This window comes from Astatotilapia calliptera, chromosome 17 (assembly GCF_964374335.1).
Source record: "Astatotilapia calliptera chromosome 17, fAstCal68.1, whole genome shotgun sequence".
NCBI classification, from domain to species: Eukaryota; Metazoa; Chordata; class Actinopteri; order Cichliformes; family Cichlidae; genus Astatotilapia; species Astatotilapia calliptera.
The window spans coordinates 30,574,328-30,601,773 of record NC_137438.1 but is presented as its reverse complement, the minus strand read 5'-3'; the positions used below and the strand labels follow the sequence as shown (position 1 = coordinate 30,601,773).

At 40.5% G+C, this 27,446-nt stretch overlaps 2 protein-coding genes across 6 annotated transcripts in view; one reads left to right on the top strand and one right to left on the bottom strand.

Annotated features, from left to right (window-relative positions):
• cacna2d4a (calcium channel, voltage-dependent, alpha 2/delta subunit 4a) overlaps positions 1 to 27,446 on the bottom strand; it is a 109,748-nt gene that overhangs the window by 40,087 nt on the left and 42,215 nt on the right. The gene's annotated exons all lie outside the window — the stretch shown is intronic.
• lrtm2a (leucine rich repeat transmembrane protein 2a) lies at positions 123 to 27,446 on the top strand. Its single transcript, XM_026148390.2, has 7 exons — positions 123 to 1,250; positions 9,243 to 9,442; positions 22,775 to 23,004; positions 23,532 to 23,657; positions 24,193 to 24,281; positions 24,774 to 24,931; positions 26,030 to 27,446. The coding sequence occupies exons 2-7, from the start codon at positions 9,358 to 9,360 to the stop codon at positions 26,548 to 26,550; spliced, it is 1,209 nt and encodes a 402-aa protein (XP_026004175.1). The 5' UTR covers positions 123 to 1,250; positions 9,243 to 9,357; the 3' UTR covers positions 26,551 to 27,446.

The window sequence follows — 27,446 nt, the reverse complement described above, 5'->3', positions numbered from 1 at the left end:
TGGCAGAGGGAGATTCTCATCTTTACTGAAATCAGCTGATCCCTCCCTCTCTCTCTCTCTCTCTTTCTCGCATCCTCCCTCGCTCCACTGCAAAAGCTTTCTCTCTCAAATCTTTCTTCCCGTCCCCCTTCCATCAACCTCATCCCACCGTGTCTTCTGCCTCCCTTTTCTCCTACCTAGCTTCCTTATTTATTTATTTTTTGCACCCTCTTTCACATTTCTCCCAATGCCTTCCACTCCACTCTCTAGTTTCTCCTCACTTTTGTCAATATACTGTATTTTCCCTTATCTCTCCTTCAGCTTTCACTCGTTCGTATTATCACGCACTCTGTATTCCACCTCCCTCTTCTTCTCTCTGTCACAGTGGGAGAGCTGCAGGCAGACAGAGGCAGCATACACTAATGTTACTATATTTGACAAGACACACACACACACGCACACACGTACATTCTCCTGCCACATGCACGGCTGCACACACATACCGTAAAGAAAAACGGGGGAGGTGGGAGTATCGAGACACACACACACACACACACACACACACAGTCTAACAAAGGCGCACCGGAAAGACAACCCTCAAGTGTACATGCATGGATAAACACACACACACGCTCCGACGCGTGCTGAGTGCAGGAATCACAAACATAGCGACACAGAAGGGGTAGCGCATGACGCCAGCAACCTAACGCTGTTGCCTCTCTTTCTATCTCTCTCAGACACACACACACACACACACCGTCTCTCTCTTTTTCACACATACTCACGCCTCTCAGACACACGGCAACACGCAAGCCAACGAGCAGGACAGCGCTGGACATATCATTCATATACGGAACAGATCCTAAGAAAAGGATTAACTATCTCCATCCCTCTCCCTCTGAGGACCTTAGCCTCTCTTACCTCCTCTTGTTCCTCTAAGCCTTTCTTTACCTCTGTTTTTTTTCTAAAATCCTCATCTTTTTTTTTTTTACACAATCCGTCCCTTCACAATTTATCGGTGGGTTGAAGGGAAGCTGGAGGAATTGTCTTTATTCAGAGAGAAGGATTAATCTTACATTATTCATCTGACCAGGATCTTGAATGTATGGATTTTCTTAGTTGTAGTGGTGACAGCTTTTCTTCATTTTTTTTGTCCAGTCAGAAATTTTTGAGCTTTATTTCTTTCTTTTTTTTTTAAATAATATTTTTGGACGAATGGCTGATTGCAGAAAGCCATAAAGCTCGTGCTGTCCGAGATATTTTGTCAAAAGGTAAGTCTGGTTGACGGTGTTCACCCCACTCATTCATTTCTTCTTTTTTTTGACTGGAATTTAATATTTATAATGTCAAACAAAGTACACTGCAGAAAAAAAGAAAATTACATTTGTGTTTTTCTTGAAACATATGGGAATTCTAGACGGGACCAAAAGTGCATACTGTGAGGAGGTGGAAGCCGTAAACGTCAGCCCTCAGGCTGTTTCCTGGACACACACTACACATTGACAGGAATGCCTAGGATGTGGTTTTGGGCCAAAGCTTGCAGGGGTGGGCAGTAGAAAAGTATGAGAGTTATGATTCATGGCATGCTTACTATAACAGGATATTCCTTCATTTCCTTTTTGTGAAAATACCTTAAAAACTATTGCTGTGCTGCAGTGCTGTGGAATAAACCTGGCTGTCATATTATAAAACATGTCTTAGTGGGCATGAACAGTAAATATTATGGTCTAAAGATCTCATAATATGATGTTAGAGAACAGTAAAGAAACTGAAATTCCCTCTGAAATGACTGCAAAATAAATTAATAGAAACTGTTGCTGGTAAAGAGGCTCCTGATGAATCATCTATTGAGATACAGCCTTTGGGAAATACACTGTAGCCTTTGTAAATATGCCAAATGCTCCAACCACAGATGTAGTAAAAACTAACTGCTACAAGTATCTGAAGGTGTATATTCAGTCCAATCAAATTAGTGAAAGAACTAATGTGAAAAACACCATCCATCCATCCTCCTGATTTAAAGTTAAATGCTCTAAAGCTTATAAAGTCAAAACTGTTTCAATTGGACAATGCTGCTTGCTCAAAAGTCTCATGCATAACCTAAAGTCACATGATCTACAGGTCTGACTTTTGCCAGTACATCACAACCGCTGCACATCATTCTGCTATTTTTGCAGCCCTTTCTTAATGCACAGGGGGGGCGATCATGGCTCAAGAGTTGGGAGTTCGCCTTGTAATCGGAAGGTTGCCGGTTCGAGCCCCGGCTTGGACAGTCTCGGTCGTTGTGTCCTTGGGCAAGATACTTCACCCGTTGCCTACTGGTGGTGGTCAGAGGTCCCGGTGGCGCCAGTGTCCAGCAGCCTCGCCTCTGTCAGTGCGCCCCAGGGTGGCTGTGGCTACAATGTAGCTTGCCATCACCAGTGTGTGTGTGTGAATGTGTGTGTGAATGGGTGGATGACTGGATATGTAAAGCGCTTTGGGGTCCTTAGGGACTAGTAAAGCGCTATATAAAGACAGGCCATTTACCATTTTTTTTTACCACAGTACAGAATATAAGCAAACCTGCTTTAATTCGTGAAATGATCTATGCTTACTTGTTTTTTATACTGTCCCTTCTACATGCTGTGATCTTACACTGCTCCAACAGTTTAATGGAAACTTGGTTGAACATTTCTTCAGTACTTTCTTTTCATGACCTTCACAATATCTTATGTAATATTAATCAATGTAGAGCCCTTGATAGATGCCATTAAATGGCACTGCGTTAATTCTCACTCAGAGGCCTCTGGGTAGTGTGTTGCTGTTTTTACCTGCTTTATAACACTTCACGGGCTCTAATCTCTTTTCAGATGGTGTGATGTAAGAGTGATTAGCTTGCAATAGCTGCACTGTGATTGTATGATCATGCAGTAGGTGTGAGGTTTCATCACCCTTTTGTGCCTCTCTGCTTTAGATAAAAATGAATGAAAACAGACTATTTTCCAAGTAACGCAGACACCTTCTGACATTATTCTAGAGAAAACAATTATAAAACTAATGGATTATGTGGCTGCACTAGTTTTGTATGTCTACTAAGAAACATGGCTAACAATTGAGGCCAGTCTGGGGGCTTATGTGAAACCACTCATTAAATGATTTAGATAATATCAGCTGCAAAGGATTTAATGAGTCTGGGTGATATTAATGATGCACTTAACTAAATGACAAATTTTACTCTTAGCCTCTTACTCCTAAGCGCTACTGTCAGATCTGGGTGGTGTTCAAAAAAAATGAGACTAGCTAAGATTGTATGTGATATTAGCAAAAACTGATCATTTACACAGAATAAAAGTAAAGAAAGCAAAAAAAATCATGACATAATATACAGTTACAATACCAAGACAATGAGTGTAAATAAAAATAGCTGTCAGCTGTCCAAACCTATCTGAAGCATAACTGACCATCTTTAGCAGGTTCTGTTTATCCACAGCTGAGGGACACAAGTCTGAAAAAGTTTTGTCTTGGAAAGAATTTTCCTTGACCTTGACATGGTGTAATATCGGTTCCATACTTATTAAAATCAACAGCATATGTTCAGTGAAATTCAACTCTTGGACAGAATGGTATTCATATGAATGTTCAACATGTGGCTGCAAACCCACATGCATGTGTCATAATATATCTGTACATATAACTGTACCATGTGCCTGTCAACACATACAGTACGTTGCTCTTTTTGTACAGCTACTGGCGTGTGGTTAGGCGTGTGTGTGTGTGTGCCATGTTGCCCCAATCTCTTCCCTCTCCAGTGTAACAAAGCCATTAAAAATTGATTTAGGGAGCTTGGCTGCCTGGCTCTGCCTTTGTCAGCAACCTGCACGGTTACACGCACATTTAACAATGTATTTGCACTCAAGTGTTTTCATGATTTTGTATTCCCTGTTAGTTTTGTATGCATGTCTGTGTGTATATAAGAGATTTAAAAGCATGGCTTTAAGTCAGGGATGTCAAACTCATTTTAGATGGCGGGCCACATCCAGCCCTCTTTGATCGTGAGTGTGCCGGGCTGGTGAAACTCTCCTTTCTGTCAATATGAAGAAGTTTGACTTTACATTTATGTAATGTATAGAATTGTGTACACTAGTTTATCTGTTGCTTAATTACTGTGGTCCAGTATGGATGGCCACGTGGGAGCTCTTTATCAGCCAGAAAAGCTGTAAAACTTATTAAAATACAATTTAAAGCTTAAAATTTATGCCCTCCCTCTTATTTTAAAAACATCCAGTGGGCCGGTTTGCATGCCCTGAGCCGTATGTTTAACACCCCTATTTCAAGTGAAGAATTTGGCTATTTGCTCAAAATCTACACACCTGCATCCAAACAGACATAAACGCACCTGCCTTTGCACACAGATATATAGAAATGAAACTGGATGACCTCCAGCTGAACCCACTAACATGACAAATCACGAATGATTAAAGCTCTTGTCAAGGTGTTTAAGTTGTCTCATTGCAGATGACCACAGTGTAGAAAAGAATTGATTTATTGCTTACTGCCTCTTGTAGCACTGAGTATCTTTGTTGTACATTATCCATCTGTTCTGCATCCTAAAGCATTTGTGCACATTTGCTATGGAGACATAAGACATGGATGGATTGAGCTCAAGATGGCAAAATATAAACATGTCTAGCTACTGTAAAAACATCACTCAGACATAAGGTTTGTTCCGATTCTTTAAGTTGCTTTGTTACATGAGCTGATAATCTTGTGGAGGACACATATGCATGTCCTGGAAATTGATTAGCAAGATCACAAAGTATAAACCTGTCAAGCATGAATGAAGTTAACTCGCTTCCTCACTATCAACAACCTCCTGCCATAAATGAGAGGAGAAACACAATCTGCCTGATTCATGTGTCTGCCCCAAGGCGTGTGGTCAAACGTTGCCCTGCATAAAGTCTCTGCGGTATGCAACTGCAGCCTGAGTGAGTACAGCAAAGAGTTAGTGACAAAAGTAGAATGTAAAGAGGAGAGGAAGAAGAGGAGCTGAGAGGAGGGGAGGAGGTGTTACGTGATTCCTCAATAGGCAGGGTCACTCTGACACCCAAGTATTTACACGTGTATGTATATAAATGCGTGCATAGGTGCATGTGTAGATTTTGGGTGCCCCCTGTCCAGGTCAAAAGAAGGTTTCTGAGAATAGCCTGGCAGGCTTGATGCCACATCACCAGTAACATGGCTGCAAAGGTGACCTTCTGCTACACCTTCAATACATCAGTTCCAGCATACATAGGCACATGATGACATTTTGGCAAAGCTTAACATGAATGAATTGCAAATTTTAACAATTCAAATGTTATTTCACATGTGAAATTCTGGACTATTACTGATCTTGCTGATGAAATGCAATGTTTTGTTATTTATTCCCCAGTTTGTCCCACTTTTAAGGTCTTCAGCACTGTTGTTGTAACAGAACGAATAAGCATTGGCCAGTGTGATCAATAAAGTTAAATTTACTAGTCAAGATGCCCAAAGGGCAATATCGGCTGAAATATTTGTACCTCCCTCCAAAGTAGTTTAAAAATGGCAACACTAAGCTAATGAACGGCAAAAGAGAGGCCAAAAAAAATGTCAATCGCTCTTTGTCTAATAACCAGATGTGAGTTCCTTTCACTGTATTTGCAGCCATTTAGAAAAAATAATGATTTCATTGTTTTACTTGCTTGCAAAGAAAAGCACTGTTTTCCCTCCTTTGAATAAATCAAAACATAAACAGAGCCATGAATCATCTGAAAAATGGCCAACATAAAAACCCAGGCACCAGTTACAGTTCCAAAGGTGAAAAAGGAAATAAGAATTATTTCACACAGAAATATTCAATCTGATGGAAAATTAGTTCACAAGCATGAAGTTAAATCTTTGAAGAATGCACTCTTCAAATGATATACATATGAATTCTGCTGTGCCGAGGCTGTATAGGGGGCTCAGACAAGCAAGGACCCAAAAATACCCACATTTTGGTGAGTCTGTTAGTTTTCAGTCGTTAATTAATTGTAGAGACTTAAATTTGAATCACTCAGTCACAGTATCAACCAAGGTAATGTAGCTTTACAAGTCACACCCTACCAGCAAAATTAAAAAATGAAACATTTGCGGCTTAGAGCTTAAACCAAACAGATGAATCTTCCAGAAGTTCCCTCCATTGCTCATTAATGCTTCTGAGTTTTCCAAAAGAAGCTCATGTGCTCAGTTAAAAAGAACAACTGAAATTTCCCAGTAGAGCAGAGCTAATGTGACTTTAATCACATGCAGGAAATCCATCTGCTGAATATCCTCGGTGCATGCCTCTGTTCCTTTGTTAAGGAGAGAAAGGGACCGAGAGGAAGAGAGGGAATGAATGAAAGCCACGAGGAGAGAAACAAATGCTGAATAAATGAAGGTCACAAAGAAAGAAAAAAAACAGGAATAAATGTGGAAATATAAGAAAACATACCAAAAGAGAATCTAAATAAAGAAACGCAACATCAGTTTAGTGCTTTATATTTTCCTCAGTGTCTGCCAGGTACTAATGAAAATAATGATACAACAAATAGGACAACTCAAACCCACACATACACATGCAAAAACACTAAAGAGGTGGTGCAGAAGAATTTTTATGTGCTTCTGTTTTACCCATTGCCCTTATTTTTACCTCCCTATTCCTTCTGGTATTTCCTGCCTTGTCTCTATTTTTCTTTTTATCCTTTCATCACTATCTTCTTACTATATCTCCTTTCCTCGTTATCCCACCTAATTCAGTGACTCCACCACTTTTTTCTCCTCTCCCCTAGTATTGATATTCAACCAATTGCAATTATCATACTGACAACTGATTAGCAGACTGATAGAGCACATTGATCGACCGATACTTCTCAAAGTAAGCCTCCATGCACAGAAAGTTGAACAACACAACAGCATTATCCTCCAGCTACCTCGGGTTATTTTTCTTAACATGGCTATTTAAGGTAGTACAGGTGTAAATTAACAGTTGCTGCACATGTATCATCAAATGAGTGCAAATCACATGCGCAAATGCACCTTTGCCTCTGTTTTTTGTAAAGCACTTTGGTATGCCTAAGGCTTTTAATGTGCTCTATAAATAAAGGTTGTTGTTGTTGTTGTTGTTCAACTCGACAGCGAAATGAACCGTGTGGAAAAAGTCGGCCTGAGTTTTCCCTGCAAACAGCTAACCATCGAACAACAGCCTAATCTGATTAGTGAGATATTTCACACACTGCTGATTGGGTTGTGATGACACTTTGGGAAAAAGGCACATCTCACAGCAGCACACTCTAGCATTTTCAAAATTACACTGATTGGCCCAGGGGGGAGGGGGGTTATGAGTCAACACTGTGCCATGTCAGTCATGTCATAAGAGCTTTCTCCTATGGTAATTTCCCACTTGTAAAGACCTATTTTCACTGCAATTACTCAACAGTGACAAGAAAACTTTGTTTTTAAGCATGTGAGATAAGTTTCACTACAGTGATGTAATTGACACAGGTCATTCATTTTTCAGTCCATCTATTGAACTGATACAATAAACTTTTTTCCTCTCATTTCCTCTCTTCCCCTCTTCCACCTAGCTGGTCATGGTAGATGGCTGCCCCTCCCTGAGTCTGATTCTGATTTCTTCCTGTTAAAAGGGAGTTCTTCCTCCCCATTGTCACCAAGTGCTTGATTACCGGTGAATGCCTGATTATTGTGGTTATCTATCTAATTTTGTAGAAATCCTAAGGCAAGGGTTGCTTTGAATTGGTACTATATAAAGTAAACTGTACTGAAATTAGTTTACAGAGTTACAAGTCCAAACAACAACACATCTAGCTCTATGACTAACTCAAACAGGCCACAAAGACAAGTTTATAGTTTATAGCCGATCTCAGTCCATTCTACACATCCAGTTGGGGGCATTAACCTTGAAAGCCAACTAGGAGTGACCCTTTAAGCTTTTTTCTGAACTGAGTGGTTCCTGTCATATTTCATGCATGCTTATAGAACAAAATAACTGGGTTTGCATGAGAAGTTAGTGAGGGTGGTCACTGTCTATGCAGCTACTTTTGGAAAAACCAGTAAACTATTCTAATGGTTGTTAAATCATGTCTTTATCGATATATACTGCCGTTTCAAAACTGGTTTTTAATTAAATCAAATGTCATCTTTATGGGGGAAAGACTTACTAGTGCTTCGACCAGGGTACAGACACAACACATCTAAAAGTCATCTTTCAGCCCACCTTCATCCCTGCTCCTCTTTTCATGTTTCATGTTTATCTGTTCTCACTCATGCCCTCTGTTGTGTTCTGGATCTTGCTGCTGCCTTGCCAATCTCATCTTTACCACATATGTGCGAGAAACGAATGGCCAGAAAGTCCAAGAACAGACCCGACCTAACAAATATGGAAGATCGACAGTCTTCTTTGAACTCTATCATAGTCCTAACTTAACTTAACAATATAAATATAAAAAAAAAACCCATAATATGTAATTATGTTTTCTGCAGCATTCTGCAATGAGGAGGTTCTGCAGATTTGCTGCCTCTATAAGGAAATCAATGAGGATAGTTTCACTGTTTCCTTTGCTAAAAGTTTTGTTGATTTTTTTTCATAGACTTGCCAAGCTGAAGCTTTAGAGAGTATGAGCAGCATTGTATCACCTTTTGCTGTCTTTGCTCAAGGGTAGTTCTGTAGCCCCACAATAACACTTACACTTGTTTATTCTTTCCATTCATCTCTTCTTTTCCTTCCCTCCCACTTTTGCTGTAATTTACAGATTCTACATTTATCCATCTCTCTGTCTCTCTCTCACTGTTGTCTTCCCATTTTCCCTCTGTGTCATTCACACTTTGTCTCTCGGTGCCAGACAGTTAGCACTAGGGGGTCTGTCTGCATTAAAGGCAAAATGATTGTGTAGACTAAAAGAAAAAAACATGTGTTATTTATGTCTATTATGTACCAGTGGTTTGTGATGACTGCATGCGCATACATAAATATGCACACTTGCCAGGATAGGTGCAAACGCAAAAGCACACTTTTAATGTATCACAAACATGAGTGTTCGCACACACACAGTATCCTGCTGCTTTAGCCTTCACTGCTGACGGCATATGGGAGTGCGCATGCATGTTTGCACGGGGGTTTTGGCAACCCGTGAGATAACAAATCGATGCGATACGGTCTCGGGATCAGGATTTGAGGTTGGATTGTGGATGTGTTTGTCATACTTGTCTTTTCTCTGTCTGTTCAGGTGATTTGGTGTGATTTTTCACATTCACCACATTGTCGGGAGCCTCATTCATGGCGCCTTGACACCGCTTCCACAGTCCCGTCCCTCCATCAGAGGAAGGCCGCAGTGCTCTGTCATGCCCCCCCACACCCACCCCCCCGGGGGCACTGGCCTTCCCCCAGCTAGCGCCACTATCTACCACTGCTACTTGGCCAAACCAGGTGAGTCAAGAAAACAAAGAGCAGATTAATAGGGACAAAATTGAGTGAGATTATGAAAAAAAAAACAAGAAGAGAGGAAAACATGCTGTTCCTCTCCGACTCAACTCCAGTCTATTTTATTCACGTCTATTGTACTCCAAACTATGCATGAAAGGAGGAACACTGTCTGTTTTGACAGCTGCTAATATTTGCATGCCAGCATGATTGAACACACACATACCCACGGACATGCGCGCACTCAAAGGACAAGGGCACTGAGCATACTGTGGCCACGTGCCAAGGCTTCCACAGAAATGCCACATTACTGTATTAATCCAGCCAGTGAGATGTAGTGATATGATATTTTCTTTCTTTAATTCACCCTATCGCTTCCTTTCCGAAACAAGATTTCCTTTCCTTTCACTTATTGTCTTTGTTTTTTCTGCATCTCACTCCTTTTTTCACCTGTCACCCTTTGCCTCTTCCTTTTATTCCTGTCCATCCCTGCATCCAAGTCTCTTTGGACCCATTATCTTTTTTCTTTTTTCCCCCCTTCGTCTCATATTGCGCGTACACTCAGTCAAAACAAAAATCCATCAGAAGTCGGGTGGCATAGCAACAGATAGGACAGCTGTATGCGTGTGTGTGTGTGTTGTGGAGCAGACAGTGGCACAAATGGTTCTCACTCTCTGAGCGATTCCAGCCAATTTTTCAGCTAATAGGCAAACACAAGGGCACTCCTTTCCTCTTTTGTTTTACATCATGCGCATGCTGAAGGAGCACATGCTGTAAATGAATGGCTTTACAAAAGAGAGAGACTAAGAGAACAGGGATCTTTGTCTTCCTGTTGGCGAGGTAAGGTATTAATGGTCCTGAGGTGTCTGGGGGGAAAAAAAAAGACGCCCCCACAAACTGCTGTGTAACACCGAGGACACTAAATAACAGGGCAACACTATGTGTCTGAACCTCCAAACACCCACACAGAAACTCTAAGTCAACAGATATGCCTCCCTCTGAGCTTCTCGTTGTCTCCATACCAGCACCTTATACCTCTTCCTTTCTCTCTCTACCTGCACTTTACATTTTCTCCAACCTTCTCTCATCTCCGTATTTAATTCAAATCAGTTTAACTCGGATGCCTGCGTAAGCTTTAGTAGCATTTTTGCTGTAGGGTCTACTCTAAGCTGTTCAGGAATAGTAATTCCTCTAAAATATTCTATCTGTCATCAAACGTCTCAGAGCCTTTCCTTGCAATTACACTGAATTAAAAAGAAGCACGCTGTGTTGATGCCAAAGCTCTCTCTCAGTTAAGATAAATGCACTTGATCGGCACATAATGTGCATTACAAATATTTCCAAACTCTTTGAAAACAGGTGTTTTCCCTGTCTTCCCTCTGCTTTTTCAATGTTGTTCTGTATGCCTCTTGCAAAGCAAAGAATCTCCCTCCGCTCTCTCCACTGAGGCTGTAATTCAAACACATACATATACTATATAACTTACTGAGAAACGGATATATCGAGAGTAGAAAGCAGTAAGAATTTCATTACATCAGCGCCAGCAATGACAATCAAATCATGAAGCCCACGTGTTGCTGAAGAAGTTCATTCAGAGCTAGAATTTGACAGGGAGGATTTGAAACTACGTGTTTCCACTGAATTGTCATTATAATTCTGCACGAACTGCAAAATGCTGAAGAATGGTGTGTTCAAAGGACAGAAAATGGATTAAGAAGAAAAATGGAGAGAGACTTTTGGGAAGTGTTTGTATTCTTCAGCGTCTGCTAGTTTTGGCCTTGATGGATGGAGGCTGTGGCAGACATCTTGTGGGTGTTCTGCAGTTGTTGTGCCAAATAAAATTATCAAATGCAAAAATGTATTTAAATGCTTTACCCTTTTTGTCTGGAAAATTGATACTCGGATACTAACTGACACTAAAATTACTATAGGATTAGATATTTATTTGCAACAACGCTGATATCAACAGTGCCGCACAGAACTCCCCCCATTTTCATTGAACCGTTATCACAACCTGGCCAGCACACACGCTAACAAGCTGTTTAAGTATTAGCAATTACCCACATTAGCTGCCATTATCATTAAGGTAGTGGCTAGCAGCTATGGCTAATGATAAAGTTAATGTGCAAGCTAGGCAACAAACATTATCAGGCCTGCTCAGCTGTAACTGGCAATGTTAATTTAACAGGATAACACAATTATTTGTCCTTTAAAAAGTGTTATGTTTCTCTTAAAGTCTCAGATTAAAGGAAAGAAAAGTTTATCAGCAACTACACCGAAACAGTGGCAGCCTACTTTATCAACTCTATTTGATCATCTGAAAATATGATGCCAAACCACCAGAAGACAAGAAATAAACCCAGCTGCATGGTTCATGGCATGCATTTGCACAAACCACTATCACATTACTTTAAAAACAATCCCCCTTGTGGTATTGAAAACGGTGTTAAGTATTTTTCTGGGTATCTGTATCAAGTTCGAAATTCTTGTATGGTAACAACCCAGATATCTATCTGGACTTTTATATTCCCTGGTGAATATACGAGCTAGAAAAGCATGCACTCCACAAGTTTGACCAAAATCCAGAAATACTCTAAATAGATACACTACACCATCAAGAAACGTTAAAGAAAAATGGCTAAAACGGCTAAAAGAGTTTAGACATGACAGTTAAATGAGTTAAATACATGAGTGACACAAAGTGAAATACAGGGAGCAAGAAAAAACGGGGAAACAGTGGGGAGTAGAGATGAGGAGGAAGAGGGATGTGAGATCAAAGAGGTGTAGTGAAAGAGAGCAGACAGTGAGGAAGAAGGAGGAGAGGCGAAAGAGGAGAACAGAGAGGTCTATGAGCGGCACGGAGACCATATGGTGCCTCCAGGACTCCACCATCCCAGCAGACTGTGAGACTCTTCTGACACATACACACACACTTGCACACAAGAAGGTATCAGTTAATTCCTACTCTCTCTCACACACACACATAAGCATACACAGGATCTGACTGTGAGCTTATGTGTTTGTTCCAACCCCAAACAAAGCCCTGGCTGCAGAGCTTCTAATCAAGAGAGTGATAGTGAAAGAGAGAATGACAGCAGTTGGGATTTGGCTTTGAACAGCGATATAATACACTGGCTGGGGTTACAATATTTGCTTGGAGTGAAGCCATAATACCATGACTTAGCATTATGCTTGGAGTACAGCTGTAATACAGTGCACTGACTAAGGGTGTAGCATTAGGTTTGGAATTTAGCCATCACAGTTAGTTTAGCCGCTTCAAACTGACTGCCATTAAAAACAGTAAAATGGCTTCAATAAAAAGTACTTTTTGGTCGACCTGCAGCAGCTACCAGGTTGTTAAACTGATTGATTAACAAAGTGTAATGATTTAGGGTCGATTGTAGGGTAGTCAAGATGCATACCAAATGAGCTAAAATGCCCTTTATCTCAGAGTCCCAGGATAAACTCCCACTCAGCTAGACCTTTGCTGCTTGTCATTCCCTGTTCCCTTTCCCCCCCGTTGCCTATCTCTGCTGTGCTGTCTAAATAAAGGCGAGAGGCAAGAAAAAAAAAATCCCTACCACCAGGTGGTTAGTAGCTAGTGGCACTTTTCAACCCTGCTGTGATGTTGGGTTTGGCATGAAACCAACCGCAGTGGGACACTGTGTGTGTGCAGCATTAGGGCTGGAGTAGAGGATCATCCCTTCACATAGTGTTATATGAGACTGGAATGACAGCTCGTTGGCAAACCATACAAAGCATCTGGCTAATTCAAGTTTGCGATCAATAGCTATTTTAATGTAAGGCAAGAAATAAATAAATATCCTAATTATTAAAGTCAACAAAAAACAAAATTGCTTCATTAAAGTAAAATGAAAGAGGATTTCTACTCTTTATTGTTTCTTTGTTCTATAAAAAATGTAATTAATATTGTTCCCCTTTACTCAATATTACTTCAAATTTTCCATATAAACTTTTCATATTTTCTTATATGTTATTATATTTTATTGGGGTTTTTTTCTGTGCATATGTAAATATCATCTGCTAAAGGGTCACTGTGGCTTGCTCCCATAGCCAGCTTATTAGCTGTGTCTTGTAATATGGCGATTGATTGTGGCGAGCTATAATCTAGTTTGTTGTGGCCCTAATTTTGTGACAGCTCGGCTCAAAGGCATGCAGAAATCTCCCATGCATATACCCGCCAGCTCTTTCTTTTTTACCACTGTGTGGTTAGATGCAGGTACAACAGGAATGTGCCAGATGAAACACAAATAAATGGTCCTGGCCTACTTTCAAAGGACACTGGCAGGGATAAATCCACTGGATGGTGTTTGTGGTGCAGATAAATCCTAAGCCCCACAAACAGCATTTTAACACTCGCCAAATGATAGAGATACAGTATCACACTCACAGCACATCTAGCACAGATCTAGCTTGACACTGATAAGCTATAATGATCATAGCAAGGCTATTCCTGACAGAAAATACTCCTTTCCTGGCTAAGTAATCACAGAAAATGGCTGATAATGGTCCTAAATTAATGGTCGATAACACAGCGTTTTGAGATGTCCTCATTTAGTCCTTGTGAAAAAAAAATAAAAGCCTCTGAAAAGGTCATGCAATTAGGAAAAAAAAGATTTCTAGCACTTTGGAACTAATTCTAAATTCAGGATCAGAGCAGCTACTTCAGACCATTCTAAATTTATATATTACAATCATATAAAAAGGAGGGTTTTTTTCAGTCCTGTGACTGAAGTTCACTCTCACTGCTTCCACAAGAATTAAGAGGGTAAGGAGCAGTCAGGTGCTGCTAATTAAATGCACTTCAATTATTGATTATCTATAAAAACAGATGTTTGCAGGTCTGGAGCATTCAGGTGTGTGTAAACACAAAGCTGCATTTTTCCAGGGAGTGGATGTCTCAGCAAATTCACCCCAAGGTCAGACCATGCAGCTGCATCTCATACTTTACAGGGGTCAGTTAGCATGTTACAGGTTAAAGTTTATGACAGTACAATTAGAAAAAGACTGAACTGAACAAGCGTTCAGTTCAGTTCAGTTCAGTTCAGTTCAAGGGAACGTGGCAGCACAGCTTAAGTTCGCAAAGTTGCATCTGAACAAACCGCAAGACTTCTGCAATAGCGTCCTTTTACAGACAAGAGCAGACAAGTATTCTAATGTGAGGCCATAACATTTACATGGGTCATGCAACAAGACAATGATGCCAAGCACAGCAGCAAATCTCCAACAGAATGGTTAAAAAGAATCAAAGTGCTTGGATGGAGTACTGTCTTTTTTAACAATACTGTGAATTCAATTCTAATTATATGATGCTAAAAATTTAGTTAAAACACATTTAATTACAAAATAGCCAACTGAAGATTCAGAAAAGAAACTGGCATAAAAACCACAGCATGACAACTATTTCATATATAGAAGTTTGCGTGTGTGTGGATCAATACCATCTGCCTATCCATCCTGTCTGAAGAATGAGTGGGCATACATTACGACTTGTCACACATCCAAGGCAAAGTGTATTCTATTCCTGTCACGTTGATGCTGATGCGACATCAAAAGGCGGACGTCCTTCTTTTTCGTTCCAAAATTTGAATGTATTCAGCCTTGAACTACAGCCCTGGTGACTGGTCAGTACATAGTGCATCAAAGAGCTGGTGTTGCAGTGAAGTACCACGTGCAGCAGCTCCAATGAAGGTGTTGACACTGCCTGAAAATGATGCTTTCTTTTGCCAAAGCATGAATTCGTGGACCCCCCCCCCCAACTCCTTTTTGCTTTATCTCTTTGTCTTACCTGCCACTCTTGCTAATTAATAGCCACTATCACAAACAACAATGTCAATGCATGTCACACGCTCCCACGAGGCCCACTGTTGTGTGAACGAGCACATGTGCCACTACAAATTGATACAAATAGCAGGAATTAGAGAGGCAGATCGGCCTACACATTACCCACTCCCCGCTGCAAGTCAAAATAATGATACTGTCTTACTGCCGCATCACAGGAGAAATGGACAGGGGAGAGAGACTGACGCAGCAGGTGGGATAAAAATGGAGAATGAGAGCAGGGCTGGAGTAAACAGGAAAGAGAGAAGAAAGGGAGCAAGAAAGAGAGAAGGAGAGGTAATTGGAGGTAATCCTACCGGAAGAAGAGGTTTAAAAAAAATCAAGATTTGCAAGAAAACACTCTCTCCTCTCCTCATCACAGTGACAGCAGGAGTACAGCCTAAACCCCTACACTGTGTTCCTGCTTATCCTTAAATGCTACCAGTGTGTTTGTGAGTCAGTGTGTGCGACCATTACTTCCTGCGTTTGGTTAAGCGATTATAAACGGATGTGCCTGAAAGTCAGGCGGAAAGGTGCATGACAGAAAATAGATAATGTGGGGCAAAGAAGAACTTCTTTCCTCTCTTATCTCCAATAACATTATATGACTGATAATGTAGCTGTACTGATAGGAGCCTGACATTGTACAATATCTATCTATCTATCTATCTATCTATCTATCTATCTATCTATCTATCTATCTATCTATCTATCTATCTATCTATCTATCTATCTATCTATCTATCTAAGCCAAAAACACATGTAGTGCTGCAGTGTATTGTGTGTGTGTGTAGAGGTATTAACACACGCAGTCACACACACACACTAGCTGGCTATTTTCTGTCTGCTAAGTAAATAAGGTCTTGGGTTACAGTTGAGATCAGGCATATTATAGCCTCTGAGAAATTACATGGATGTTGCTGCTGCTGCTGTAGAAAAACAGGCAACATTACAATTCATGTTCTGATGTAATGCAGATGGTTGATTTCACGTTATATATGACAGGTTTTAAGATATTTGTTGTGTGCCATTCAACTTCAGGAAAACCACACTAGTCACTAACTGTCAATAAAATGCACCAAACACATGCTTTAAATGATATATACTTACATAATAATATATAATATTTGTACAGCATTTATCATATTTAAGGTGATATGAAAATAAAAACAAACAAGGATTAAAGCAGATTCTATAACTTCAATACAAAATACTGAAAGTGTGCGAATGCAACGGATTCATAGAACTACAAGGGCAGGTTGCTTGTTTAGGTTGTTTTTTCCCCCCCCCAAAATACATTTTTGCCCTTTTCCCCTTTGTTGTGAGAAGACAGTGGACAGAAGAGTAGAAAGCTGGGAGAAAGATCAGGGGCCTCGGGGCAGATTCCAACCTGGGACTCTGCATTAGCCTTAAGGGCACATTAATCACCTGCTTCACACAAACCAGTGCCCTTACCCAAGCGTTTAAACAAACAAAACAGTCACGGAAAAAAATTAATGTGTACATTCAAAAAGCTGTAACCAGTAACAGTTTATCTGATTTATCACCTGATCACAAAATTAGCTGGATGGATGCCTGGATGAGGACTTTTGGGGTTATTATCTTATTCGCATAAAGGTGTGCTTTAACGTTATATCAAGGGCGTTATGTGGTATTGGCAATTGTGCCAAAAATTAAACTCTAATAGCAGCAATGGATTTGTTTTAAACTCCGAGCATAATGAAAAAAAGAGTGAAGAAACACGGGCCTGTGAGTCTGCTGCGCGGAGGACAGCTGGTCCTCCTCGTAACAAGATAGCAGCAAGTCTGTCGCTTGCATGGAAAACAGCTTGGCCCTTGGTAACATACAACTGGGCTCAGTAACAGTAGTGCCGGAGCTGATGACATCATTCCTGGGTTCAGTGTCACCCAAGGGCCCTTGAATATAAACTTACAGGCACAAGAGGCCCCTGAGGTGTCAAAAGCCGTTACCTTGGAGACATTGTCAAACATTGCCAGGTACACAGGACTGCAAAGGTCATCCCATACTGTAACATGTAACAACGATACTATACTGCTACAAAAATTCAGAAGATACTGTAAAGTAACATATTCATCACAACATACAGTAATGCTATTAGTTTCACTTCTTAATTCAAGAAAAGAAATAAAATAAACATAAGGTGAGTCTGAGAGCCTGGTCAGCACATCAGGGCTTTTCCTGCATATAAAAGAAAGAAAATCACTAGCATTGTAATAAAATAAAAAAAACAGTTTTAAGTGGTTTTAAGTGGCATTTAATTTACTCAAACATAAATATATGTCATCCTATCACATGGCCTGTTATAACAGGAAAATGCATTTATACCGTTCAGTGAGATAGTACAGGCTCTTTGCTTAAATGCCCAAAAGCTCGATTTTGAACCAGAGAAACTTAATTTAAAAAAGCATTAAACTTACAGCAATAAGGTATTTAAATATAGTAGTGTAACAACATTAAAGAAACAAAACAATAGTAACCAAAAAAGTCCCTTTTTAGTTTATATCAAGAAGTTACTGTCTTACATTAAACTGTAGTTTCAAAGTATGTACAGTGCAGAACTTTTGTCCGTTTAATTAAAACGTGCATGTATTTCCATGCGTATGTCAGCACCAGCCATGACCCTGCAATCCTTTCCATATACAGAGAAACTATATAGACAGAAATCGCTGCCAGGGAAACAACTGACTGCGCACAGAAACACAAGGACACACATGAATATGCAAACATACACTGGCAGGGATAATCCTCTTTCAGAGATTACTTACGATAGATATGCCATTTGAACTCTCGCACAACTTCAAACACAAAAACCAGCACACATACATTGTAAATGGGTGGGCAAGCTATCATGTTAATTAAAAACAAACAGCTCTAATGATCAGTCGTTTTATTAAAATATAATTGGAAAGTCGGAAAAGAGGTTAAGAAATATGCATTTTCTTCATCAAGAGAAACTCTTCAGCCTTCATTAACAATTAAGAATGTGCCTATTATTGCACAAACACACTATATTTTCATTCTAATATGGTAAGAAATATGCATGGATTTGGAATCCAAGGCAGCAACCATTGATTATTAATACTCCTCAGGTTTGAGCTGCTTGGTGTCTAAAAGTTTCATGACTGTCACTTCTGACAACAAGATGAGGCTGTTTAGAATCTGACGAGCGATACTGCCCTTAGAGTTGCCTTGATCGAACACAAACACACTTCTGCATTTTAATGCTGCGTCTTAGTTTGTTTCCCATCGCTGAGAGCATCGCCAGCCCACACTTCCCAAGAATGTCAGCGCTTTTACGGATTGTGTTAGGGAATTCTTATAAAAGATTCAGTCTGAAGTCTGTTTGGACTGAGCTAAACTGCACAGAACCACTTAACTTATTTGGAAAGAATTCTCCCTGTCTTCCTCTAAATGTGGCAGAATATTTCCCTCCTTCTGGTTTGGCTGTGTGGAGCGCTGCATCAGAGAGGATTTGGAGAAGCTAAAATAAGCCAAAAAAAACAACAACCACCACCTCCACGAGAGCAGCTAAAACCACTCATAAATGTTGGAAGATCTGCTTCAGCACTGAGGGGAGGGTTGCAGCGGATCAAAGTCAAAGTCAAAGTCAACTTTATTGTCAATTCTGCCACATGTACAGGACATACAGAGAATAGAAACTACGTTACTCTCAATCCCTAGATAAAATAGCAAATGATGAGGATGAGTTATAATGTACAGTAGCAAAGGGATGGGAGAAGAGAGGGGCGGTGTTAGGCAACAGATATGAGAGAGTGGAGAGAGAGGAGGAATACCTTTGCAAAATAAAGCAAACGTATTCTTTGGTGCACAAAGACGACCGCATTTTGAAAATGTGACATTATATGAGAGGAGAAAAATAAACACAATTTCTCTCTCTCCAGCTCCGTTCTGCTCTCTCAGTTGTATAACAGTGCTTCTACCTCGGAGCTACATTATCCTCGCAAATCTCCTGCACTTCCCTTACCTTTACAAATAGCTCCAACCTGTTTTGGGAAATTCAAAGCCACTGTATAGCAAAAGCCTTCTAGATTCCTACTGAGCTGCTGGAGTGAAAGCCTGGCACTCTAAAGCGTTTCCACTACAAAGTCAGACGGCACAGGAAGCTTCGGGATACTATAAAAATCTCTCCTTTTATCCATTTGTGAAGTGGAGTTAATTTTTCCCAGAGATTAAGATTATACTGTAGGATAGAGAGAGTTCTAGAGCACTAGTACTTTTTTATGAGGGCACAGCCTTCACTTGCTGAAGCTCTTTGGATCAGAATGTAAAATAGGGCAATGTCCTGAGTGAGGGAGGTCATGTTCTGTCTGGAAAGGAAACTGTGAGAAAAAAGGGACTATTTCTGCACCAGTGCAAGTCTAAATTCTCTTAATCATGTAATATTATGATTAAAAGAATTATGTAAAAGGAACAAATGAAGTGCTTAGTTAAATTTATCAAGAATGAGGGAAAGTAGCTCACAAATAAGCTAAGAAACCAAAATAGCAATTCTTGCTTGGAAACAACTTTAATTGCTACCATCATCTAAGAAATTCAAGATTTAAAAAAAATGGGGGAATGAGCTTTATTTTGTCTTGCAAAGTTTTTAGATGAGAAACTCTATACCACTTTCACATGATCAGAAGTTGGTAAGATCACTCCCCAGTCACACAGGCCTAAAGAACAGTTAGCAAACCATCTGGCAATGAGAGAAACATGTGTATTCCACTATTACCTGAGTTGTTTGATGGAGGCTGGTGAAAGTCGCTGTGAAATCAACCGCTAAAGTCCCATTCACCATATCTGGAGACAGGTTAGTGACCCTCTGGAAATCACTAGAGTGTATTCCGCAACTGGTTGGAGACTGGTTTCTAAAGGCTGCCGGCAATCACTAGCATGAAATTGGTTGCACAGAGGTATGTGGTCCTGTGCTGGTAGTAGCAGTAAGTCACAGCGTTCTCAGTTTCTGGTTTGTGTTTTACTAATGGTTAGCAGTTACTTAGTTAGGGTTTGTTTTCAGACAAGTTGATGAGTAAAATGCAAAATATGAGTTGCCAAGGCAATCTGATAGTGACAAAAGAAACTGCAAAGTGGATCTGGTGCAGTTTCACCTGGTGATAGCCAGCAACTTTAAGCAACCGGTTGTGGCACACAGTACATTTTTCCTTGGTGACAAGATTTTCCAAGTGGTTGCAAACTCATGAATAGCCAGGCAGGGGAGGAAAACAACTAGCTTAGAAAAAAATCATGCTCTCGAAAAAATTGGTATTTTTCTTGGATTTGAAAAGAAAAGAGGGGCAAACAAGAAGCAATAACTTAAAAAAAGACCTTTTAAGATATTTGTTGGATGATAATTGTTAGAACAGGAAAATTATAGTTCTAAATTACTGAGTGCTGACTTCTATTTAACTGCTGTAGTTTTAATTATATTGCAAACTCCGAGTGAATAATCTCATTTTAATTTCAAATCTGTTTTTGGCTTTTATCAGTAACATTTTAAGGCTATTAAAGTTTATCAGTAAAAAATAACTGAAATAAAAAGCCAATTCTGTTTCACAATGATGCTTTTGTTTTAGGCTTTTGTTATAAATCAAGCAAATTTTTTTTCTTTACAGTTTTAGCTTAAAGAGTTTAAAGTTTTAGAAAAGACAATAAAATAAATTTTGAATGAATATACACTGATTATGATTTTGGCTATAGCATTTTATCCTATAGAATAAAGCTCGTTTAGTGTATGTGCTCAATAAACTATACAGTAGACTATATAACAATTCGACATGAGACTACAAATACGTCCATTAATACATTTATCTCAGCATCAGTCAGCCCTTCATTCCATTCTGAAGGACTTCTCATTTATGATTAATTAGGCTAAAGTTCACTTTCTGGTAGTGAATTTCCTGGTTTTCTTCCTCACTGAAAGTCAATTTAGAACCAGTTCAAAAGGAATAAAACTTTATATTATTAATGCTCTTTCTCACTGCGCCATAACAAACTTCATATTTTATCAGTAATGAGATACAGAAGCCCTGAGGAAAGAAAAGCGGCTTTAGAAGAATGATATGACTTTCATATCACTCATACCTTCTGACCTTCATCATGTTGTTTTCTCTTTTTTCAGCTATGTGGTCTGGCAACCAAAGATCTATTTCACTGAGATTTGTCATATTCAGAGCGTTAAATGCCATCTGAACCACTGTGTGTGGTGAGGGGGGGAATGAACCTGAATGCAGATAAAAAATAATATAACAACAAGGGAGTGAGCGAGATTTAGTGTGGCAAAAGGGAGTTGTGCGCTAAAAATTAAATGCTAATAATATGCAGATGATGTAAGAGATGAAATCTGGTGGCAAAACAAAGAGTCCTGTCAGGATGTAGAAAGTGCTGTGTCTGTGTCTGGAGTATAGACAAAGTGGTTTTCTTAATATTACGCTTTGTTGCTGCTTAACACACAAACACATGCCCACACACACATACACTCACACACACTCATGCACAGAGAGAGATAAAGCCTAAGTCGTGCCGATAAGCAATTGGATGGAAAGAAAGTCAGCCACTGTAACGAGACACTGAGGGAATACAGAGCAGTGCCGAGAGACTTGGAGTGAAAGGGAATGAGAAAGATAAAGAGACTCGAGTGGGAGAGGGAAAATTATTGAAGGGAGAGAGAGACAGACAGATGTTAGGTCACACAGAGAAACAACGAGAAGAAGAATGAGTAAAAAAAAAAGTTTGAAGTAATAAAAAAAGAAAGAACAGTGAGGAAAACTTGAAACAAAGAGGAAGGATGTAACAGGAGAAATAAACAGAGATAATGAGCAGAAATGACGAAATGACGGTAGTCTGCAGGAAAACAAGGATCTGAAAATGAAATAAAACAAAGGGGATTTCCCTCATGAGATGCACACAAACACACACAGAGAGAAGGGAAAGAGAGACACGGTAACTAGTCTGAGTCTTGTTTTGGTTCAGCTGTGATAGTTCAGGCGGAACATGTTTCAAGTTTGCATGATTTCTCAGATTTGTAGCGGAAATCTCTTCTGCAACTTTCAATCAGACAGCGATGAATCAGATTCTCTGTGCAGTTTCTAAAACGCTTTCTAAATCATGGAAATGAAAAATCAAATCAAAAACCACTTCTCCGAGTCTGTTTCCCTTTCCTCTTTAATTCTCGTTTACATCTTTCTCTACATAAAACTGTACAGTTCTGTGTATTTGACACAACTTTAACATCCTCACTGGCATCAAAGATAATCATTGTTTCTGCTTCCTATTAACGTCGTAGATTGAGAGGCTATTTCACAGACACTTACCATGGGCTGGATAATGATTCTTGCACTTACTTTTTAATTAAAGTCATAATCATAATTTACACTTTCCCTCCAGTCCCTTCCGGTTGTACACATAATTGAAATAATAATTCACAAGTGTGTTTTCTCCTTCCTTTGCTTCCTCCCTCCTTCTCTCTTCCCCCAGTCTTCCTCTGTGTCCTCTGCCTCCTAGCTGCATTGCTGCCGCCAACCTGCTCCTGCCCTCCTCCCTGTCTCTGCTCCTCGGACAGCCTGGTGGTGGACTGCAGAGGCCGGGGTCTCTCCTCTCTGCCTCCCTTGCACCTCCTGCCTCCAAGGAGCCGCTCACTCCTGCTAACCAACAATAAACTCGCCTCGCTGGGAGCAGCTGCCTTTGCTAACCTCACTTCTCTGGAGGTTGTGAAATTTTTCTTTGCCTCAAAGCTGAACATGTTGTGGGTTGTTGTTACATCGTTGTTCATCACTGTGTGTGCAGCACAATAAGTGATATTGTCTGGCGGATCTTATATTGAGCAAACTGCAGAAAACCTCTGATCTCAGTCTGAAAAGTTAAGAAAAAGTTGACATTTTCAAGGTTTTGCAGGAAAAATTTGCATTTACTGTGGCTGGCAGCAACAAAACAATTGATAGTTTCTGTGCAATGAATACAACCTCATTAGTTACAACACTTGGCTGCTCTTTATTTATGAATGTCTCTTATTTACCATATCAGATAGAAGTAATTGCTTCTGTTTCCTGTCAAGGCTTAATGTACAATGAAACGTTTGCAGTTTTTGATTAATTCAGATTTTCATACCCACCAAAACACCACTAGTTATTTTAAACATAAGTGCCAGATTAAGTTAAAGTTATTTGTAATACTCAAAAAGATCATCAGCTACCACCAGTGTCTAAATTGTGCATAATTTGCATGTGTTTTTTAGGAACTGGACCTCTCTAATAATTACTTGGATAATTTACCAGCCGGATTATTCAGAGACATGTCCAACCTGACAAGATTGACTCTGCGCAACAACTCCTTAACAGTAATGGACAGAGACCTCTTCCAGGTAGGCACTCTAAATTACACAGCACCATACTTCGTAAAGCCTTCAACACTGCTCACTAAATACAGAATAAATGGCATTATTCCAACTATAAATCACATAGGACACTCAAATATTCCCTGCTAAAATGCATGGAAAACCTGTCTTTGTCTTCCGTGTACTGGGTGATATGTATTATCATTACAGTGTACTGAATGTGACTGAAAAAGAAAACAAAGCTGATACCACAAAGCTAAAGCTTAAGCGTCTGGATTTGAACTTCACAGGCTGTGCTTAATCGAGCCAACCTGAGCAGTTATACTTAAAAGATTGGGCCCCTGTCCAGGTGTTAAATTAGTAACAAACCATTTTCCCAGCACTTTCATCCACTAAATCAGAACAGTCAGTAGGATAAGTCTGTGTCATCACTTCACTTGGAAATGTAAATTAAAATCAGTAGCTGCCAGTAGCTACATGGGAAAGATGTGTAAAGCCAGTGGGTTTTATGAAAAAAAGTGCCCAACCATCAAACAAAGGCCTGCTTTTGATGTTTCTACAGGGTCTGAGCGGTCTTCAGAGTCTAGACCTGTCATTGAATGGTCTGTCCACAATTCCTCTCGGCCTACTGGATGAGTTGCAGAGCCTAAGGTAGGTACACACCAGAATACATTCATTTACACTGATTTTAATCGGGTGCTCACTTACAGGACCAAACACTAGAGTAAGATCACGATCCAGAATTATGAACAATGTAATATTCTCTCATGAGTTACAAGGTCAGAGTCGTGGATAATGTTCCAGACGGAGAGCGCAGAGATCTTAGTTAACATAATCAGAAGATTATAAGATTATTGTAATTTCATAGAAGAAGGTGAAAATGTTGGAAACCTTTCTGAAGACACTGTGTCTATGCTGACCAGCTGGCACAGAAACTAAGCAGCACTACTCGTGTTAGTCAGGCCAAGGCAACAATGTTGACATAACCAGTAAGACTGATAGTAGTAGTACCAAACATTTTCAGTAAATAATTCTGTTTTGTTTTTTTTCCCCTCAATTTTAAGCGTTACATACCCATACAACACTGATTATTCTGATATAATTCTACTAAACTATTATTATTATTATTACTTTTACTCCAAGGTGGCTGTCCCTAGCGGGTAACAGGCTTCATGGTTTGGAAAGGGCAGCATTTGAGCCGCTGGCCAATCTGCAACACCTGGAACTGGGCCATAACCCCTGGGAATGTGACTGCAACCTCCGCGATTTCAAACACTGGATGGAGTGGCTGCTGTACAGAGGTGGCTGTTTGATTTATGTTACAAGAACTTTTAAAGTGACCGAATGGGGTCACGAAGGAGTGGGCAGAAACGAGAGGTTATGTGGCTGGGTATTTGTTTCCATTTCTGCAACACCGTGCTTCTGGCTGTATAATATAAGCGCATCAGTGTGATAATGCGCATTAACGCGCTCATTGTGCGCTTCCTTGTACTGTATCCACGTGTCTCTGTGGGCTGTTAGTACATCAGATAACTGCAGCTGCTCTCCGCTCTTTCTCCTCATGTGTAAAAATCTACATTCACCTCAGTGCCTTGGGCCCCAGCTGCCCCGCTAATGAAGCATCTCTTCTCTTTTATGCTCTATTCTCCTCTCTGCTTCATTCTGCTCTCTTCTGCTTTGCTGGGCTTAACTCCTGCTAAGTTCAGTACACCTCATAGGACACTGGACATCATAAGATGAGCAGACAAATTGCATGAAGACATTTCATAGCTCAACATGTAATCATGGCAGTAGCAGTCTTGCAGAAAGTAAGACAAAGCTTGAGAGCAGCCTGTGTTGACTACTATATATGCACAGCTGTAATATCTGGAGATATTTGTAGAGAAAGATGTGTTTGTAAAAGAGTCTTCTGTCACAGGCTGAGATAAAAATCTGGGGGCTAAATACTCATTCTGTCTTTCTGTTTTGCATTGCTTTTATCTTATTGTTTCTGTCACTTAACCTGCCCTATCTGAAAATGCAGATCAATGGCTTTCTAGCATGTGACCTTGTTACGAATACTGTGTTTGCAGGGCTGTACCCTCGTGCCACCAGTGGGAATTAGTGACTCAGATATTTCTCCTGTCTACACATGCTACCGCTTTTTGCTGAAGCCAGGCATGTCATCTCATGAATTATACAAGGGTTTAGTTGAGGCTATCTCCAACCTAGCGTTGCGGGCACAGTAAACTTGGTGTCTGTGAAGTGATGTATGACTCATCCCAGTGTTGGCACAGCCACCCCCGACCAAGTCTTTCCTACGTTTTCCGTTAATTGGTAGTGCTTTACCGACATAAGGCGCTTTATAAATGACCTCTCACTGTCCTCTTGTCTCTACACCTCTGTCTCTCTCCATTTAGGGGGGAAGGTGGATGCGGTGGAGTGCACACTACCGAAAGATCTGCGTGGGCGAGACATCCGTGGCGTTCCGGTGGAAATGTTCAACTACTGTCTCCAACTCGAAGATGAGAACGGAGGGGGTGAGGGTTCTCGTTCGGGACAAGGAGGCGGTCCTCCCTGCAGCAGGAACGCTCTCAATCCCAGCGGGTCAACGCCAGTTTCTGACAGCAGCGGCAGCACTGCTGATGATTCCTCTTCAAACACTGGAAGTGGAGGAACAGGTGGAGAGGCTCCACAGGACTGCACCCGCTCTCGCTACCGACCTGTAAGCGTGCGGCGCGCCATTGGTACGGTTGTAATTGCCGGCGTGGTGTGTGGCATTGTTTGCATAATGATGGTGGCTGCCGCGGCTTACGGCTGTATCTACGCCTCCCTGATGGCCAAATACCAGAGAGAGCTAAAGAAGAGGCAACCGCTAATGGGGGATGGAGAGGCTGATGGAGAGGACAGGGATGAGAAACAGATCTCCTCTGTTGCCTAAAGGAGTGATGGCATGGGGGTTTGGCACGTCAAAGGCTTAGGGATGAAAAGGGTGAAAATTAAAAGGGCTCAAAGAGATGAGAGATGGAAGAGCTTGTTTTAAACACACAGACGGTTATAGTATCTCTCCCTGGGACTCTCAAACTGACACCTCTCCCACTTTTTGTCTTCCTTTCTTTTTCTATTTTTAACCTCCTCCACTCTGTCGTTTTCTCTAACATACTCCCTCACACACATACCTTATCTGCTCCCAGATTCTCTCTTCCATTTGGACCCGTTCTCACTGCAGTATTCATTCCCAAACATCCCTCCAACTCGCCTACCAGCCACCTACTGCTGTTGAATTTACCAGTATATTGGCTAGGAGAAAAAAAATTGGTTCCTCTCTCTCAGTATGAAACATATCATTTAAGTAGTTACAGAACACTCATGGTGCACGGTGAGCCAGTTTTTGTAAACCTGGGCTGAGATATCAGGGATTCATAATTTGTACGGTATTGACTGGACCAATATGAGAAGAATTTCTTGTATCAGGAAGTAGCCTGCAGTTCTCAGTTTATCTGTAACCTTCTCCTTCTCAGCCTCTCCAAAGCCAGTAAACCCCTCAAGAAACCAAGACCTGAGCACAGACCCGTTCACTCTCTTCTGGACTGATCCTCCTCTGATTTCTCCTCAACCTCCAAGACCTCAAGAAAGAAACTGACATTAATGAGGAGAGCTGATAGAAAATTAAGACGATTTGTAGATGGAAATCCGATCTACTACTTTATCAAAGGAAAGATACTGAGGCTAGATCTGATATATGTAACAGAAAACCATTTGGATTTACAGATGAGCATTCATTTATCACATTAGTGGGACTCTGGCCTGTTCGGATCAGACTTCACTTTTGCTCTG

Bases quoted from the DNA above. Each gene is read 5' to 3' on its own strand.
- lrtm2a (XM_026148390.2), top strand. From the start codon at position 9,358: ATGCCCCCCCACACCCACCCCCCCGGGGGCACTGGCCTTCCCCCAGCT. The intron at 23,005-23,531 runs GTTGTGAAATTT...TGTGTTTTTTAG, and splicing joins CTAACCTCACTTCTCTGGAG to GAACTGGACCTCTCTAATAA. The intron at 24,932-26,029 runs GTGGCTGTTTGA...CTCTCCATTTAG, and splicing joins GGAGTGGCTGCTGTACAGAG to GGGGGAAGGTGGATGCGGTG.